This window comes from Arachis hypogaea, chromosome 12, assembly GCF_003086295.3.
Source record: "Arachis hypogaea cultivar Tifrunner chromosome 12, arahy.Tifrunner.gnm2.J5K5, whole genome shotgun sequence".
NCBI lineage: Eukaryota > Viridiplantae > Streptophyta > Magnoliopsida > Fabales > Fabaceae > Arachis > Arachis hypogaea.
Window position 1 is genome coordinate 84,930,271 of NC_092047.1, and position 20,039 is coordinate 84,950,309.

At 33.2% G+C, this 20,039-nt stretch overlaps 1 protein-coding gene across 1 annotated transcript; it reads right to left on the reverse strand.

Moving 5' to 3' along the window:
• Nucleotides 1–261: 261 nt before the first annotated feature.
• Nucleotides 262–5,772, reverse strand: LOC112730190 (TMV resistance protein N-like). The gene is made up of 5 exons (XM_025780289.2): nucleotides 5,285–5,772; nucleotides 2,963–4,052; nucleotides 2,345–2,635; nucleotides 1,832–2,033; nucleotides 262–926 (listed from the first exon to the last, which is right to left on the reverse strand). The coding sequence occupies exons 1-5, from the start codon at nucleotides 5,770–5,772 to the stop codon at nucleotides 262–264; spliced, it is 2,736 nt and encodes a 911-aa protein (XP_025636074.2).
• Nucleotides 5,773–20,039: the final 14,267 nt, after the last annotated feature.

Below are 20,039 nucleotides of genomic sequence, written 5' to 3' on the forward strand. Positions count from 1 at the left end.
TTTTTTTTTATGGAGGGATCAATTCATCTTAAAAACTTTAGAATAATAAAAATTTGTTAGAGATCAAAGTGTCCGATATAACATTTTTTAGAAATAAAATAATTCAAGTGTTTTCTTCTTAAAACAAATATGAAAGAAGCAGAGAATATATGAAAAAGGAAAAAATGAACATAATAGTGTATACAAAGAGTTATAACTAACAATTCAATATGATATAACTTATGCAACAATAATTAACAAATAGGTGAGCATGCAAATCGTTTATGAGGATGCTCTCCTTTTCTCAATTTGCTTTTCCATAACTGCTCTCTTCTCCTTATTGTAGTGTCCAAGATATATTAAAAGAACACGAAGTGCATTCCTATCCAAACTTGGGCAATTCTCAAATGAAAAATATATGTTAAAATAATCCGGCCCACTTTCATACCTCCTGAAGTCATCTTCACTTATTTGTTTCTTGAACAATTTGACGTGTTGTTTGAGTATTTTAGGTGTTGGAGTGAACACTGTTTTCAAGGATGTGCAATCACTGACTTCCAAGTATTGTATAGAAGGTGGAAGCTCAGGCAATGATTGAAGCCTCCTACAACTCCCCAAGTAGAGAGATCTCAACTTTCGAAGATGTTTGATGCTTTCTGGCAAGCTCTTCACATTAGTTCCCTTTATTGATAACCAACATAACAATGATAAGTTGTTGACATTGTCTGGTAGTTTATCCAAGTTATGGCACCCACCCAAATTGAGCCTTTCTAATGATGATAACCCACTAAATAAAATGTGTAGGTTTGATGTGTCAAGTTGCTGGCATCCTTCAAGGTAAAGCTCTTTAAGAAATTCTAATTTGGATGTGCTATCTGGCAGATGCTTTAGACTCTTGCATCCTGATAGGTTCAAGTGTTCAACCTTACTGCTGCTGCTACACTTACCTAAATACATCGTCATATTTATCATATATTTCACTTCAATTTGATCTTTTTTATGCATTTTTAGTATGTAAAGTTCCATTATATTTTTCTGCAATTGTTAGCCAACTATTATTACTATTTTACTAATATATTAAATGATACGTATGTATACTATATAGCATCGGTTAATGATGTGACATATCACAGAGGGACGTGTGATTAGAATTTAGAAAAATATTTTTATATTTTTAGAAATTTTAACTAAAAACTTTATATTGGAATGTTTTTTCAATGCATGTTTTTACTATATCTTCTATTTAATATCTATTTTTTGGAATGTCTCGTTGGATCTTCATGCTAGAGCTTTCTGGAAATTTGAATTGTGGAAATTCATAAATTATCATGTATAATAGCTGCCTCATTTTTTGTTTAGCTCTAAAATTATAATTTAGTCTTGTAATCTTGTAATATATTTTATAAATTATATCTAAAGCATCATACTTTTTCTCAATAATATCTTTTGGATTCTAATATATAATTTTAAAACTTTCGTAGTACATCCATTTTAATTTTTAAGCTCAACAAAATTTAGATAACAATTAAAAAAATATTGGAACATCATGGAATTATTTTTTAAAATAATAATTAAAGAATCTTTAAACTTAATTTAAGACTATTAGTATGCTCACATTTATCAATAATTCTATACAGCTAAGTTTTTCACAAAATCAAATCCAACTAACTCATGATATATTTTTTATCATTATTTTATTATATTTATTACTTCATAGTTTGGACTTTATTATAAATATGTTATTCTATAAAATTTAAGTTTAATAAAAAAATTTAGAAGGTAATTTAACTTTATGAAAATATTTTAACAATGAATTAATCTCAACATTTGCTTGAATATTACCATAACTCACCTGGGAGTTTCTTCAACCTTATACAACGCTCTAGGTCCACATGAATTAGTTTTTGGAGGAAGAAAATAAATGGATGAACAGAGCGCAAATTTTCACAGTCACAGAGTGATAATGTTTCAAGATTTGAGGCTTTGGAGAGGTCTGGAAGCTCTATCAATTGCTTGGATCCATCAAGATCAATGCGTCTTAGATTAGCCAAATTCTGTTTCAAATTATCAAATAAAATAGGTTAATTATCTTAGAGGGCAAAAGTAGTAAAGTAAAATTATTTTAAACATGTATTCAACCACGTAATAACGCATTAACAAAAGTAATTTTATTTATATTATCGCATGAAAGATGAATATAATTAAATATCTATGTTAAATATATAATTAAATATCTATGTTAAATATATATATATATATATATATATATCAAAATTAAACTCATATCTTATTATATTCACCATGCAATAAACATATTTTATAAGTGTTTAATTATAAGTAGTAAACAAATATTATTTCCACGCACCTGTACGTCATTCCAAAGTTTTTTGACGTAACTTCCTTGCATATCAAGTTCAACAAGATTCTCTGCATTAAATTTGGTGGGCAAGGATTCCAAAGGGTAATCATCCCAGTGAAAAAGTTTTAGTTTGTCTGGCAATTTTTCAAGGCCTTCTGGAAGGTGCACCCCATATGTATCATATGAATAGAATCTCAGAAAGTTAAGATTTTTCATTTTAGCAAGGGAATGACGATTTAACCTCAGATCAGGAGCACTTGACATGTTGAAGGTTATGCTTTCAATACGATCAGTCCCCTATCCAACAAAAATTAATACGAAATACGTAATTCCAAAAGAAAAATGATATATTCTTGAAATTTAATTTTGATTCGTATAAAGTAATTTTACACGTGCACTAATGACATAACATCACATCAGCAAAAAAATTGACCGCGTGAATGGTTATTCATAAAAACATATATAATTATACGACTGTGTAAATTATTTTATATTGTCAATGCATCAAAATTAAACTCCTTATTCTTGACCAACATATCAATTAAAAAGTTTAAGTAAAGATATAACGAACTATTGTTCAAAAGATACTAATTAAGAGAGTAAATAAGTTATCTAGTTTCATACCTGGTTCTGCTTTAGTACTTGAGTTATGTCTATAGGATCCCATAAATGACTTCGTTCCCCAAACTTTTCAATGTTTTGCCGACGAACAATTTCTCGACCCATTTCTTGAATCAAATCGTGCATGGTTACGTGCTTTCCATCTTTTGAAACAATTATAAGAGCTCTGTCATGAAGAGTTTTCAAAGCAATAGCTGTTGAGTAACCACATGCATCCAGTAAAATTTTAATGTTATCATCTCCTTTGAAAAAACAAGCAATATATAAAAATATGTTGCTTTCTTCTCGATCTAGTCCTTCGTAACTTAATCTCAAAACATTTTGGATTTCGTTGAATGACATTTTCTCAAGTTTTTGCAATTGACTTTCCCATTCTTTAGCACTTTTTCCATAAAGAAAAGTTCCTAACACCTTTAAGGCTAAGGGGATTCCCTTGGCATAATCAACTACTTTTGTTATAAGATTATGATGATTCATTTGTAGGCTCCTTCCATTGAAGGCATGCAAATTTAAAAGTTGCAAAGCTTCATGGTGTTCCAATGCCCCAATTTCATAAATATCATCGGCTTCTTTACAAATCACATGCTTATCTCTAGTTGTGATGAAGATTCTGCTACCTTGACCCAACCATTTATGTCCTCCAACTAAGTTTTGAACGTGATCTGGATTATTAACATCATCAAGAACAACAAGAATCTTCTTGCGACCAAGTCTCCTCAAAACATGACTTGGTACTCCATTAGCACCAATGTTTAGATCTTTTTCCTCTAACAATATGGAAAGAAGTTTATCTCTTAATTGGATTATCCCATTCTTCTCTGATTGTTCTCTGACATTTGGAACAAAACAGCAACCTTCAAATTCAGAGCATAATATATTAAATAATGCACTGGCTATAGTGGTTTTACCAATACCACCCATACCCCAAATTCCTATAATATGAACATCTTTTGATGCAGTGCATGACATCATTGATTGAAGCTCTTCAATTGGTTTATCGATTCCAATAAGACCTTTGAACTCAATTCGGGGCATGTAATTCAACCTTGTTAACACACGTTGTACAACTTTTTCAATAAGTTCAACTTCAGTCCTATAACAAAAAGTAAACAAAATTTATTGTTATCAATCATCCAAAGAATATGAAACAACTCATAAAAATATATTTTTCTTTTCTATAACATTTCATTTATGATTGACTATTACTAAAGAAGAAAGTATATGGAACCAACTTTTATTTAGTCAATACTATTTAGGGTTTATAATTTAGTGCATGGTTAAGGATTTATAATTTAGGATCTAAATTTTAAATAAACAAAATAATTAAAAAAAAAGTTAATTAATGTTGGCTGAAAAAAATTGGCTACCTAACATTATTGTTCAACAAGCAATTCATGGTATACAAGTAGTTTCATCATATTCTTTATTTGTTAACCAATAATAATAATAATTATAATAATAATAACAATAATAAGTACTATGACGACTTGTATAAATTCTCAAGTCTCATCATCCATTATTCATGAACTTGTATAAGAAACTATGTGATTTTTCCATTTATAAAGAAAAACAAAAACGAAACAAAAGAATCCAGAAAATAGGCTAATTTGTTCCCATTTGGCTTGAACCTACTTAAGTTATGAGTTATTTTAGCCAAGTCAAAATAACTCACTTCTAAAAGAGCCATATTTTTGCTACCTTAAATTGTCAGTTCTTTGCAATTCAACCAACTAACCAAGTCAATTATGGATTTCAATTTATTTTTAAGGCTCTATGACCGCATACTTCTCTAGAAAATTATTCATACCCTGGCCCAAAAATATAGTCAGGCTCAAAATGAATAAAAGCCCACTAAAAAAGGAAACAGTTATCCTCCATTAAAGGTGGAACTATTCTAAAAAGATGGTTATCTACTCTATTATAAATACACTGACACACTCAAGTATATTCAAGATCCAATCTACTAAACACCTATTTTAACCTTTGCTAACTTAAGTATCGAAGCACCTTGCAGATATCACCCTCCACCTCCTCTCGAAGAACTTGGAAGGCGGCACTTCGGCACCAATAAAAGTCAGACGCTGCCCAAAGGGAGTCTGGACCTCACGTTCAAGTCCAAAAGCAACCCAGTTTTAAGTAACCCAAGTCATGTCTAAATTGTGATGTAATGTTTACACATGCAATTTGCTATGCATCATAAGCTTGAAATACTGAGTAGTGTATTTGTTTGAAAAAATAGCAAACTCAATGGTGTGGTAAAGTTTAAAAGAAAAAGTCAAATACTGATGTCATAATATATATTAAAGTGAATATATCTACACTTACCCAAAATTTATGGAATGAAATCCTGATAAATTGGCAACTCTTTTCAAGGAATGTTTCCATTTTTCTACAGTCATGATGTTGTCTTTGAAAGATTTTTCATGATGAACAAATGCATTTTGGTAGCACCCCTTTTGACGTCGTACATCTGATGGATCTATATTGTAGAAGATAGGTATTACAATTTGCCAATTTTTTGTCATGCATTCTGTTATTTTGACAAGCTCTTCCAAACACCATTTTGAAGAAGCATAATCGCTGGAAAATATAACCAATACAATTTGTGATTTCTCAATTGCTGTAAAAAAGGCAGGCAATAACTCATCTCCTTCTTTGAGCCTGTCATCCACATATGTATCAATTTGTTTCTCCCTTAATGCCTTAAGCAAATGGCTTAGAAAACCGCGACGGGTGTTTAAACCTCTAAAACTGATGAAGACATCATATTTTATCTGAGATGAAGACGAAGCCATGATATGAAGGGCACTCATTGTATGAATCTATATAATCCACATAGAAGTATGTATCTGAAAGAAACAATTTATATAAGAACAAAATAACACATTATCATTGCCAAAAAGAGAAACAAACTCATTTGACATTTTTCATAAGCTATTCAATAAAATATGGGAGAAAAAGAGAGAGAATTGAAACTAGGTCATGACAACTTATCAACAAACTATATCAAATATTATGATCTCATATATAGCGGTAACTCAAATTTCATCAATTCAATTCTGGGTAATAGTAGGCATTTTGGCTGCTAGATTTCTAAAAAAATATGTTTACCTATAAAGATACATTTTTCTTAATTATTTTTGCTTTAGAATTTTCTAATCATTTGTTTGTTTTTTTTTTTAATAAAGTGCCTCTTGACTGAACACAGCACATATTTTCAATATAAGCATAACTAGTATGAGTAAATGATCCTTGACTACTAGCATGATAACTTTTCAAAATTTGATCAAATCAATCCGATAAACCCTAATCCCAAACTGGTGAGTGGAGAATTGGGACGAGATTGACTTTGAATTCTTGGAGAATGTGAGTGGAGAGCCTTACATTCTGCACACCAATGTGTTCAATAATGGCAAAGGCAACAGAGAGCAACAATTTTCTTTAAGATGCAGGGAGAACATATATTCTCAAAGTTTTACCGAGCTTCAAAAACGAAAATGATTTCCATGATTAGAAATCAAAACTAATGTATATAAGAAAAAGTACTAGTCAATGAGTCAAAATAAATTAGAATATGGGGGCGTTGACCTTATTTTTGAGGGCTGCTGGGAGAAATACTTCTTCAAAAGCAAAAGTAGATACAGAAACAGAAGTACATTGGTTGTAAATATTAATGGTAATGAATCTTTCAAAAGCACAGGCAAAACAATATATATATATATATATATATATATATATATATATATATATATATATATATATATATATATATATATATATATATATATATACTTACTATTGAAAAATAAAACATAATTTTTATATCCTACAACTAGAAGTACAAATAAACAGGCTCGGTTATATAGAAAGCAAGTAGTGATAAAAATTGGGGATTAAGTGATTACATTAGACATCAGTTGCATTCTCCCCTTTTAATACAAAATTTTCTTTCAAATTTATTTTTTGTATCAAACAAAAATCAAGTTTTTCCACAGGCATGCGTACCTTGATTACAATAGAGAAACAGGAAATTGTGGGGAAGGCAAAGTGCTGCTGTTTAAATTCATTTGAAGAAGAGAAGGTTCTGATTCTAATATGGCACTACTTGATTTTTGTGGAAATTCTACCTTTTCATCAACTTGCCCAATAAATTAAGTCTTTTAGTCACTGCTTTAACAGTCATGATTATAAATACAGATAGGCATAGATCATTTCCAAGCATCATTCACTGTTTCTTACAAAAGCTTCAATGCAAATGCATGCATTCATTCATCATCATGTAGTTCTTCGTCAAACTTTGCCTCCTCTTCATGGCTCTCAGAAGAGTTAGACTGACAACAGGTCAAGAGAGCACTACAACTTCACTCCAAAAGAAGGGGATATATATGCACTGGTTTAGGATTAGGTTTATCGCTTAGGATTGATTTGATCAAATTTCATAATGTTATCACGCTGACACTCAATCAGGAGACACATGTGTGCTGACATGGACATGTAACCATTCAGGAAAAAAGTAACGGAAAAACTAACTAGACTAACTTAAAATCTTTTAAGGATAGATTTCATTAAAAAAATTTAAGAATTGATTTAAAAATTGCGTAAATTTTTAGGGACCAATTTGATTATTTACTCAATAAATTTATGATTATTAAATCGTCTTAATGAAAAAATAAATAAAAGTATGTATGAGTGTTTATTGTCAAAGATCGTTATCGAAGAAAGAAAAGGATCATAAGACATTAGAAGTGACATTTCAATTAATAAAGATAAAATTTGACCAGACAACATTAATGTTATATGTGTTTGCCAGCGAATGTTAATGCACTTCAAAAAAAAAATAGAGTGTACTGCTTCTTAAACGCCTAAACTTTAAAGCCTAAGTAAAAAACTTTGAACTTTCTTAAATTCTAAATATTCAATTCTAAATCCTAAATTATAAACTATAAATCCTAAATCCTAAATTATAAACTCTAAATTTGAGCCATTGATATAAAATATAAAAAATGAAGAGTTGAAATTTATTTAATTAGCAAGGGGTGCAACACTCCTTACTTTGGTCTAATGTTTATAGACTGTTTTTGAAATAGAAATACATAGATAATAAACACAACATTTCATTTGGTTATGAAAATAGGAAGACACAATTTTTCTTTCTTAGAGATTAAAAATTTATGTATTTTCTATATTTTCATAAAATGGTGATAAAAAATACATGTCTTCTTCTCTTTACTTATGTGTTTTGTCTTTATATTTCTATTTTAGATACAGTATCTAAATGCATTATTAAGAACCTTCCTAAGTTTCAACTCCCTTGATAGTGGGCTATGATGATTTTCTATTAACTCTAGCTATATTTTTTAGTTTGCTTTTGGCTAAAGATAGCCTTTTAATGGTAAGAATATTATATAACTATTTTTTTCAATTTGAGAATTGCTACAATAAGGATTCTTGAGACTTTATGTGAGTGTTGTGAATCTGAATTTGGATATAGAAAATTCTGAGAATGCTCTATATGTCATTGTCCTAGTGTGGCTAAGGGCACTTACAAGGACTCTAATCATTTTAGTAAAGAAGATAATAGTAAGATTTAATTATTCATACATGTGGGTATTTATATGGAGCTTGCATTGGGGACTAGATCTTGAAAACATATAGTTTATCCATGATCACCTCTTTAGGAGCTATTTCTAAAGATGTGGGCAGTTATTAGCTTGGGATCTAAGTCATGTTCATAATCACTAAGTCATGAGGTTAGAGAGCTTAGTCTCCAAGTCAAAGGGAGAGATTCCTACGTTAAGGCTTTGTAGTTGGTTTGCAACCTAAATTGGGTTATCGTATCAAGATGGAATCCAAGGATCGATGTTGGGCCTACATCAGATTCCTTTATATGTTGGTCAATCTTGTAGGTCAGGCATCTAGTGATATTTGTGTAAATCATGTTGCTTGTATGCGAAGTTTGTATTCGTAGGTTTTGATGAATGACAAACCAACAAACGACATGAAAGACAAACCAACAAACAACTTGAATGAACAAGCATGTTGAAAGATCAACCAACATTAAACGTTGAGGAATGAAGAGCTGAAAGCAACACAACAACAACAAGAAACTCAAGTCCACAACATTTGAAGACAAGTATAGTGTCTTAGGACTTAGGTAACTTCTTGTTAAGAACCAATTGCTAAATCTCTCAACACACACTCACAAAATGTTTTGATGCACATCTTGCAATTCGATGCTAGCCAAATGGTTTAAAAACTTGTTTTCAAAGGTACAAAAGCATAGGAATTGACTCCAACAAGTTTGAGATCAATCCTAAGTATTTTGAAGTGATTTTAAGCTATTCTTTAAGGTTTGCATCGATGCACACTCATCTTGCATCGATGCAAAGCATGCGACGACTTGTTGCATCGATGCAAAGATGTTTGCATCGATGCAACCTAGCTGAAAATTCAAATTTCAGCTTCAAAGACACATTTGCATCGATGCAAAAGTGTTATGCATCGATGCAAATGATTCAAAAACATAAAAAACGGCTAGTTTTGACAAAAAGGCTCCATCCCATTAACTCCCCAACGTTTCTAAGGTTTGGGGAGTCTATAAATAGATGGATTGAAGCCTTATTTCAAATACTTGAGTATTTGCAAACTATCTTGTTCATATTCTTTCATTCTACACATTTTTTTTTTGGTGTTATAATACACAATTTGAGAGAGCAATATCAATTGGTTCAATAGTGCTAAACTTGTAATCATACACTCTTCTAGAGAGTACTCATTTCGTCTCAACAATTCTTTGAGAATTGTTTTCTTGTACACTTTGTAAATTGGAGTGTGATCTCCAAGGTTGAGTCAAGAGTTATAAACACTATAGTCGGTGAGGATACCAAAGAAGTATACTAAGTACTCAAGGCAAATCTTAGAGAAGGTATCTCTAAGTGGAGTGGGTTAGTATACGAGTGGTGATCATATACCGTGAGGTGTTAGAAACTAAGGACTCGGATTGTAAAAGGTTTTGCGCGAGCACCTTGAAGCTTGGCAATAGTGGAACTTCTCAATAGCGATTGAGAAAGAAAGTGGACGTAGGACAAGGATTGTGCCGAACCACTCTAAATAGCGTTTGCATCTCTCCAAACTCATCTCTTCAATATTATTGTCTTTTACCTTTGAGCAAATAAATTGTGATCGAAAAGTAGCTTCGTAAGTACTTAAGGAATAGCTTAAGTCCGATTGGTGAAAAGCTTGATCAATTTATTTGAGTTGGTGTCTATTGGAAAGTAAAAGCTCCTTATAAATGCTTAGCAATTGAGTTAAGCTCTTGGAAAAATACTAGTACAATAACACTTTTGTATATTGTCTTTAACTTTCGCAAAAAGATTCATTGTTGTTGCAATACTCAATTCACCCCCCCTCTTGATGTCTATTGGAAAGTAAAAGCTCCTTATAAATGCTTAGCAATTGAGTTAAGCTCTTGGAAAAATACTAGTACAATAACACTTTTGTATATTGTCTTTAACTTTCGCAAAAAGATTCATTGTTGTTGCAATACTCAATTCACCCCCCCTCTTGAGTAATTGTGCATAGGTTCTTCAACAACCTAAGCATGCTTGGCACAAAATACAATGATAAACAAATTGTGATCAAGGTGCTTACAAGCCTTACACCAAAATGGAACTCCAAAGTGAACGCCATTGTGGAAGGAAGGCTCTATGATCAACTTACATTTGATCAACTACAAGGTAATCTTCTCACCTATGAAATGACTATGCTAAATAGACAAAAAGGTGAAGAAAGCAAGAAGAAAAGTCTCGCCCTTAAAACAACATCACTACAAGAAGAGAGTGATGATAATGAAGAAGAAGGAGATGAAGAATTTGCACTCTTATTAAAAAGATTCAATAAGTTTGCAATGAAGAAAAACTTCAAGAGTAAAACAAAGGTACCAAAATGCTATGAGTGTGGAGAAGTTGGACACATTAAACCCAATTGTCCAAAACTTCAAAAGGAGGACAAAAACAAGAAATTTAAGAAGAAGGAGAAAGCATACATATCATGGGAGAACGAGGATGAATCCGACTCCGATGACGACGAGGTTGCAAATCTTTGCTTAATGGCAAGCGAAGAAAAGGTTAGTGATGACAACTCCACTTCTTTTTATTTACAAGATGAATATGATGCCTTACTTGAGGTGCACACAAAACTTACCCAAGATTATTCTCTCCTAAAGAAAAAGAATATGGATCTTTTAAAACAAAATGAGATGTTGAAAAACGAGAATATCAATCTTGGAAAAGATAAGTGTAGCACAAGTAGTGATCCATACAAATCTTGTAAAATGCATGAAAATGAAATTACAAATCTTAAGAACACTTTAGCTAAGTTCAATGAATCTTCAAAGAACTTGGATAAAATGTTGAAAAACCAAAAGCATGTTCATAATAAGGAAGGTTTAGGTTTTGAAAAAGGAAAATTTAAAAATACTAAAACTCCTATTAGGCAACCGCAAGCCCAAAAGGCAAGCATGCCTAAAAGGAATGAAGCCTTTAAACATCCTCCTCAACATGCTTCATTTAGAAATTATAATCACAATGCATATAGATCAAAAGATGTTGCATTTAGGAAACAACCTAGGCAACCATTTAGAAACATGCATAGGATGCATAATCCAAATGTCATGTCATTATTGTAATAAAGTAGGTCATATAGCACCCGTATGCTTTACTAGAATTAAACATATAAACTTTCGTAGTCAAGATACGAGATGGGCACCTTATGGGCATTATGCTCATACTAACCATCAAGGATCCAAATTCACTTGGGTACCTAAATCCCAATTTTAATTGTTTTGTAGGTACGTGTTGGAGCTAAGGATACAAATTGGTATGTTGATAGTGGATGCTCCAAACACATGACCGGCGATGAATCAAAGTTCACCGCAATAGAGCCTACAAACGAAGGAAACGTGATCTATGGAGACAACAACACCGGCAAAGTAATCGGCGTTGGAAAAGTTGGTAAAAATTCTTCTACCTCAATAGATAATGTTATACTTGTCAAAGGTCTCAAACATAATCTCATTAGTGTTAGCCAACTTTGTGACAAAGGAAACTTAGTCACCTTTGATTCAAAATGTTGTTTGATAAAAAGGCAAGACACTAATGAAATTGTGCTAATTGGGCACCGTGTTGACAATGTATACATGATTAATCTAGATGAAGTTTCCTCAAATGATGTGAAATGCCTTGTTAGTAAAAATGATGAAACTTGGTTATGGCATCGTAGAGTAGCTCATGCTAACATGGACCATCTTAGCAAGTTGGTCTCTAAAGAGTTAGTAATTGGCTTACCAAAGCTACGTTTTGAAAAAGACGTCCTTTGCGACGCATGTCAAAAGGGAAAACAAGTAAAGGCCTCTTTTAAACCCAAAAACATTGTTTCAACAACAAGGCCATTACAACTTTTGCACATGGATTTATTTGGTCCTTCTAGGACTATAAGCTTTGGTGGCAATTACTATGCTTTAGTTATTGTTGATGATTACTCTCAATTTACATGGACCTTGTTCCTAGCAAACAAGAGTGATGCATTTCGAGCATTCAAAAGATTAGCCAAAGTTATTCAAAATGAAAAGAATTTGCATATATCATCCATTAGAAGTGATCATGGTGGAGAATTTCAAAACAATCTTTTTGAAACTTTTTGTAAAGAAAATGGCATTGAGCATAATTTTTCCTCTCCTAGAACACCACAACAAAATGGTGTGGTTGAAAGGAAAAATCGTCATTTAGAAGAAATGGCGAGAACTATGCTCAATGAGGCTAATATTCCTAAGTACTTTTGGGCGGATGCGGTTAGTACCGCGTGTTATGTTATGAATAGGATTATCATTCGACCTATTCTTAAGAAAACACCGTACGAATTGTACAAAGGAAGAAAGCTAAATATTTTCCACCTTCACGTCTTTGGCTGTAAATGCTTTATTCTAAATAATGGAAAAGATAACTTAGGCAAATTTGATGCTAAGGCTGATGAAGGAATCTTCTTAGGCTACTCTTTAACTAGCAAAGCTTTTAGAGTATATAATAAACGCATCATGACTATGGAAGAAAGTATTCATGTCGCTTTTGATGAAACTAACCGTTGTTATGCTAGAAAAGATTTTGATGAAAATGTAGAAAACTTTGATTCACTAAATTTGAATGGTGAAGACAAAGAAAAAGATTTAAATGAAGCCTCTACAAGCTCAACAAAGGATAGTGTTCAAGTTGAAGAAATTGAACCATCACAAGCACAAATAAATGCACTTCCAAAGGACTGGCGTACTTCAAAGGATCATCCTCTAGACAACGTCATTGGTGATGTTTCGAAAGGGGTAACAACTCGATCCACTTTTAGAAATTTATTTGCATATAGTGCTTTTGTTTCTCAAATTGAACCATCTACCATTGAGTCCGCAATTGATGATGAACATTGGGCTATGGCAATGCAAGAGGAGCTTAACCAATTCAAACGAAATGACGTTTGGGAATTGGTTCCTAAACCAAGTAATCAAACAATTGTAGGAACAAAATGGGTTTTTAGAAATAAACTCGATGAAAATGGTACAATTGTTAGAAACAAAGCTAGATTGGTAGCTAAAGATTATAATCAAGAGGAAGGCATTGATTATGACGAAACTTATGCTCCCGTAGCTAGATTAGAAGCTATTAGGATGTTACTTGCTTTTGCATCCTCTTATAACTTCAAACTTTATCAAATGGATGTTAAGAGTGCCTTTCTTAATGGTTTCATTCAAGAAGAAGTATATGTTGAACAACCTCCCGGTTTTGAGGATTATGAAAATCCTAATCATGTTTTTAAACTCAAGAAAGCTCTTTATGGTCTTAAACAAGCTCCAAGAGCTTGGTATGAACGTTTGAGCAAGTTTTTAATGGAAAAGGGTTTTAGAAGAGGGAAGGTTGATACAACTTTATTTATCATGATTGAAAACAAAAATATCCTTTTGGTACAAGTTTACGTCGATGACATAATATTTGGTTCAACTAACGAATCACTTTGCAAGTTTTTCTCAAACCTCATGCAAAGTGAATTTGAAATGTCCATGATGGGCGAACTCAACTTCTTCCTTGGTCTTCAAATCAAACAAGGAAAAGAAGGAACTTTCGTTAGCCAAACCAAATATTGCAAGGAATTGCTCAAAAGATTTGGAATGGACAATGCTAAGGCAATGGACACACCAATGAGCACTACTTGCTACCTTGACAAAGATGAACAAGGTAAAAATATAGATGTAAAGAAGTATAGAGGCATGATAGGATCATTACTTTATCTAACGGCAAGTAGGCCAGATATCATGTTTAGTGTATGCATGTGTGCGAGATACCAAGCTAATCCTAAGGAATCTCACTTAAGTGCGGTGAAAAGGATTATGAAGTATCTCATAGGAACATTAAATGTTGGATTGTGGTATCCGAAAGGATCCACTTGTGATTTGATTGGTTATTCCGATTCCGATTTTGCCGGTTGCAAATTGGATAGGAAAAGCACTAGCGGCACTTGTCACTTGCTAGGAAACTCTCTTGTTTCATGGCATAGTAAGAAACAAGTAAGTGTAGCCTTGTCTACCGCCGAAGCCGAGTATGTAGCCGCCGGTAGTTGTTGCGCCCAAATTTTATGGATGAAACAACAACTTGTGGACTATGGACTCATGCTTGATCACATTCCTATCAAATGTGATAATACTAGTGCAATAAATTTAACCAAGAATCCGGTTCAACATTCAAGAACCAAGCATATTGAGATTAGACATCACTTCATAAGAGACCATGTTGAAAAGGGTGATGTGGTTATTGAATTTGTCGAAACTAGTAAACAACTAGCGGACATCTTCACTAAACCTTTATGTAAAGAAAGTTTTTTTAACATCCGAAATGAACTTGGTATCTTGGATTCTAATCTAATATGATTTGTTTGAATTCATTGTATTTATATTGCTATTTTTGTATCTCTTACTAACTTAAGCATTGGAGATATCCAATTAGCCATTGTTTTGTAGGTTTATGAGTTGATGAATGAGTGATTAATCTTGAGGTAGATTGAAGAATTTGAAGATTATAAACAATGGAGGATCAACAAATTGAACTTTATAATAGTTTAAGTGAGTATATACATGATGGAACTCAAAGGATTGAAGAAAGAACCACCAAAGGATGAAAATTTGGTGATTTTGGGCAAAATGATGCATGTTGCATCGATGCAACCAAGCTTTGCATCGATGCAAAGCACACAACGTGCTATGTGCATCGATGCAAACACGACCAAATTGCACAAAAACACGTAAATTTGGCATTTTTGAGCAACAAAACCCCACTTTTTCATCATCTTCAACCTCACAACTCATATCCCCACATTCAAACCTCCATAACCTCCAAAACAAGCTCACATATAGCTTCATACAACTCACAAAACTTAGATACCCACTACAAACAAATTACATATTTGAAGTCCCCACATTCTCCTCTACAAAACCCATAAAACAAAACCATCCACAATGCCTAGAATCAAGAGAACCATCAAGAAGTCAAAAGGCTCTTCAAGTGTGGTTCCACCTCCAAATGATCATCCTTTGGCAAGGTACTTTGCTTCTAATGAAGATCTTCAATTCTATGAGGCAAGGCTCGCCGGAAGAAAGGAAATTCCTCCGAGGTATTTGGATCCGACCCTTCTTGTCATTCATAAGTTTGATACTCTTAAGGCTATTCTAGTTCATCAAGGCCTCATGGATTTTGTTCAAATTAAGAGTAAATATTATCCGGATTTAGTTGCCATAGCCTATAGTACACTCATGCTTGAGATTAATGAGGAAGATGAATCAAATTTCACATTATTCTTCAAGATAGGAAGAAAGGATTATAGGCTAGATGGTGATGAGTTAGCCACCATTTGGGAGTTGCCAAATCAAGGTGACTTGTTTCAAGGTGGTAAAACCCCAATTGATGAATGGGGTTATTCAAAGGACAATGCCATGCATTTGTTCAACCTTGTACAAGGAGCTCACTCCAAAATTAGTTGCAATTCAATGAGTGCGGAACATAGAACTTTGTTATATCTAGTCACCTATGTATTGCAACCTAGAATATCCGGGCATGCGAATGTCAATGATGAAGATTTGATTGTCATGTGGGCTATGATGAATGGGATTAAGATTAATTGGCCATACTTTATAGTACAACATATGATTAGGCTCAAGATGAAGGATAGGAATGGTGGATTAGGATTCCTTTGCCTATGGTCTAAAGTCTTTGATTATGTTGGTATTGATATATCAAATGAGATTGCCAAGGAAGTACCACCTCAATCTTGTATCAACACTCATATTCTCAACAAAATGGGAAGAAGAAATGTTGATGAACAAGGTCCTCAAGAGCAAGCTCCTCCACAAGCACCTCAAGCTCAAGAACCACCCTCCTTGGTTGATGTAATGAGAGAATTACAATCCATCAACCAAAACATCCAAAGGATTGAAGTAGAGCATGGTAGGCAACTTGAAGCACTTAATCGTCGTGTGTCTCGTGTAGATCATCGCACGGGTCGCTTGGATCGTCGTATTGATGACTTATATGAGCATTTCGGCATCCACCTACCGTATGAAGAGGATAATGATGATGATGAAGACCAAGATTGATTGTCTCCTCTTCATCAAGTCACTTCTTATTGCTTTATGTTTATTTGATTATATGAATTGTTAAACTAACTCCTAGTAAGCTAAGGATTTCTATTATGGTTTAAATACTTTGATATTTCCTTCATAATTTTGTTTAATGATTAATGCTTGTATGCTTATTTGGTGAATAACTCAAAATAGGCTTGGTACCCCTATTTTAAGTTAATGTGCATGCCTTGATATATTTCACTTCTTTAGGGGGAATTATGCATGCTTGTTATATATAAAAAGAGGAAATCAAATTCTTTTTGAAAGGGGGAATATCTCATCCTTGAGATTAATAGAGATATTGAACTTAAAAAAATTCATTGTTTTATGCATGCTTCTATGACACATTTCAAACTCCTTTCTTTTTGATAATGTCAAAAGGGGGAAGAAAAGTTTGAGGATATTTGAAGTTTTGAACTTTTGAAAAAGAAGAAGTTTGAGGATTTGAAAAGAAGAAATAAGTTTGCGAAACAATGATTTCAAAAAGACTTCCGCTAAGCAAAAACTTTTGATATCTAAATCGTTTTCTTTGATAAACGCCCTTTAAGGGAACAAATGCACATATTTAGGGGGAACTCCTGCAAAAATTTTTTTGTGAAGTCTTCTCCAAAGCTTTCTATAAAACAAAGTGCATTATTGTTGCTTTCAAAATCATTTATAAATGCATATCCTCAAAATTGGTTTGTCATTATCAAAAAGGGGGAAATTGTAAATCATGTTGCTTGTATGCGAAGTTTGTATTCGTAGGTTTTGATGAATGACAAACCAACAAACGACATGAAAGACAAACCAACAAACAACTTGAATGAACAAGCATGTTGAAAGATCAACCAACATTCAACGTTGAGGAATGAAGAGTTGAAAGCAACACAACAACAACAAGAAACTCAAGTCCACAACATTTGAAGACAAGTATAGTGTCTTAGGACTTAGGTAACTTCTTGTTAAGAACCAATTGCTAAATCTCTCAACACACACTCACAAAATGTTTTGATGCACATCTTGCAATTCGATGCTAGCCAAATGGTTTAAAAACTTGTTTTCAAAGGTACAAAAGCATAGGAATTGACTCCAACAAGTTTGAGATCAATCCTAAGTATTTTGAAGTGATTTTAAGCCATTCTTTAAGGTTTGCATCGATGCACACTCATCTTGCATCGATGCAAAGCATGCGACGACTTGTTGCATCGATGCAAAGATGTTTGCATCGATGCAACCTAGCTGAAAATTCAAATTTCAGCTTCAAAGACACATTTGCATCGATGCAAAAGTGTTATGCATCGATGCAAATGATTCAAAAACATAAAAAACGGCTAGTTTTGACAAAAAGGCTCCATCCCATTAACTCCCCAACGTTTCTAAGGTTTGGGGAGTCTATAAATAGATGGATTGAAGCCTTATTTCAAATACTTGAGTATTTGCAAACTATCTTGTTCATATTCTTTCATTCTACACATTTTTTTTTTGGTGTTATAATACACAATTTGAGAGAGCAATATCAATTGGTTCAATAGTGCTAAACTTGTAATCATACACTCTTCTAGAGAGTACTCATTTCGTCTCAACAATTCTTTGAGAATTGTTTTCTTGTACACTTTGTAAATTGGAGTGTGATCTCCAAGGTTGAGTCAAGAGTTATAAACACTATAGTCGGTGAGGATACCAAAGAAGTATACTAAGTACTCAAGGCAAATCTTAGAGAAGGTATCTCTAAGTGGAGTGGGTTAGTATACGAGTGGTGATCATATACCGTGAGGTGTTAGAAACTAAGGACTCGGATTGTAAAAGGTTTTGCGCGAGCACCTTGAAGCTTGGCAATAGTGGAACTTCTCAATAGCGATTGAGAAAGAAAGTGGACGTAGGACAAGGATTGTGCCGAACCACTCTAAATAGCGTTTGCATCTCTCCAAACTCATCTCTTCAATATTATTGTCTTTTACCTTTGAGCAAATAAATTGTGATCGAAAAGTAGCTTCGTAAGTACTTAAGGAATAGCTTAAGTCCGATTGGTGAAAAGCTTGATCAATTTATTTGAGTTGGTGTCTATTGGAAAGTAAAAGCTCCTTATAAATGCTTAGCAATTGAGTTAAGCTCTTGGAAAAATACTAGTACAATAACACTTTTGTATATTGTCTTTAACTTTCGCAAAAAGATTCATTGTTGTTGCAATACTCAATTCACCCCCCCCCCCTCTTGAGTAATTGTGCATAGGTTCTACAATTTGTAGACTCGATGCTGTTTGTCTAGACTAAAGTCTCGTGGTATTGTACATTGTTTCAGATTCTTTTTGCAGCTTATCTTGGTTGATCATCAATGGTTGACTACCAAGCTCATTGGCTGACTATGAGGAGTTGAAGTGTGCTTTTGTAAGGTTTGGTCTAAGATCTCGTATCTCAAGTTGCTTTCACATAGTGGAGGTATTCTTGATCTACTACATCTGCTGTTATAAAGTTAAAAGTGTTCTAAAAGGGCTTTGTCCCAGTGTCTGATTTTGTCATCGTTGCCTTGTGCGCTTAATCGTCATTTTCAATTTTTATACTTGGTTCTCATGACGTTCTTATGTGGAAGTTAGGCTATGCCTTAACAAAGTCTGGTATGAGCTTATGACCTTAAGTCTATAGAGATGAACTCGATGTTATCCTTAGCGACGTGTGTCTCTTTTGAATTTCCTCACACTCATCATTAAACTGCCACTGACATTATTAGAATACATTTCATTAATATAGTGAAAAGATATTTTTTCACCCATGTTCTCTTTGTTCCATCTCATTTATTTTATAAAAACTTCTTCTCCTTTCATTTTTTTGTCACTGCTACCATTTGCATAAAGAAAGATTTATGTGCTTATTGCTTTTATTGCTATTGGCCTTGTTGTCTATTGTTTTCTATTCTCCATATATCCTTTAACTAAGGTTGGTATCCATATACTTCTTGTTCTTTTCATTTCTTTCTTTTATTGTGCATTCTGACTTCGTTAGTAGAATGCTTCCATTTATTTTTTTACCCTTTGCTTAGAGTGCAAAAATAGTAGCATAATGATGGTGGTAGTTGATGTTATGTGTGGTGTCTCTACTTCTGTGTGATCCCTTCGCATTGGTGGTGCTAGTTGTGCTCTGTCGGAGTGAATTTTATTGTTGGCCTATAGGAAGGAAATTATTTGAGTAAATGGAAGGAACCACTAGTAAATTAGTTTTGTAGCACCCTTTGATATTTTTTATTTTGGAACTACTTTCTTATTTTTGAGCTTCTTATGTGGATGGTGTTTCTCTTGTACATATTATGTTGTCATATTAAGGATAACTCCCTTAAGAAAGCTCCCCTTACTCTCCCCTCCAAGATACTCGAAGAGTTAAAATGGGTTGATAGCATCCT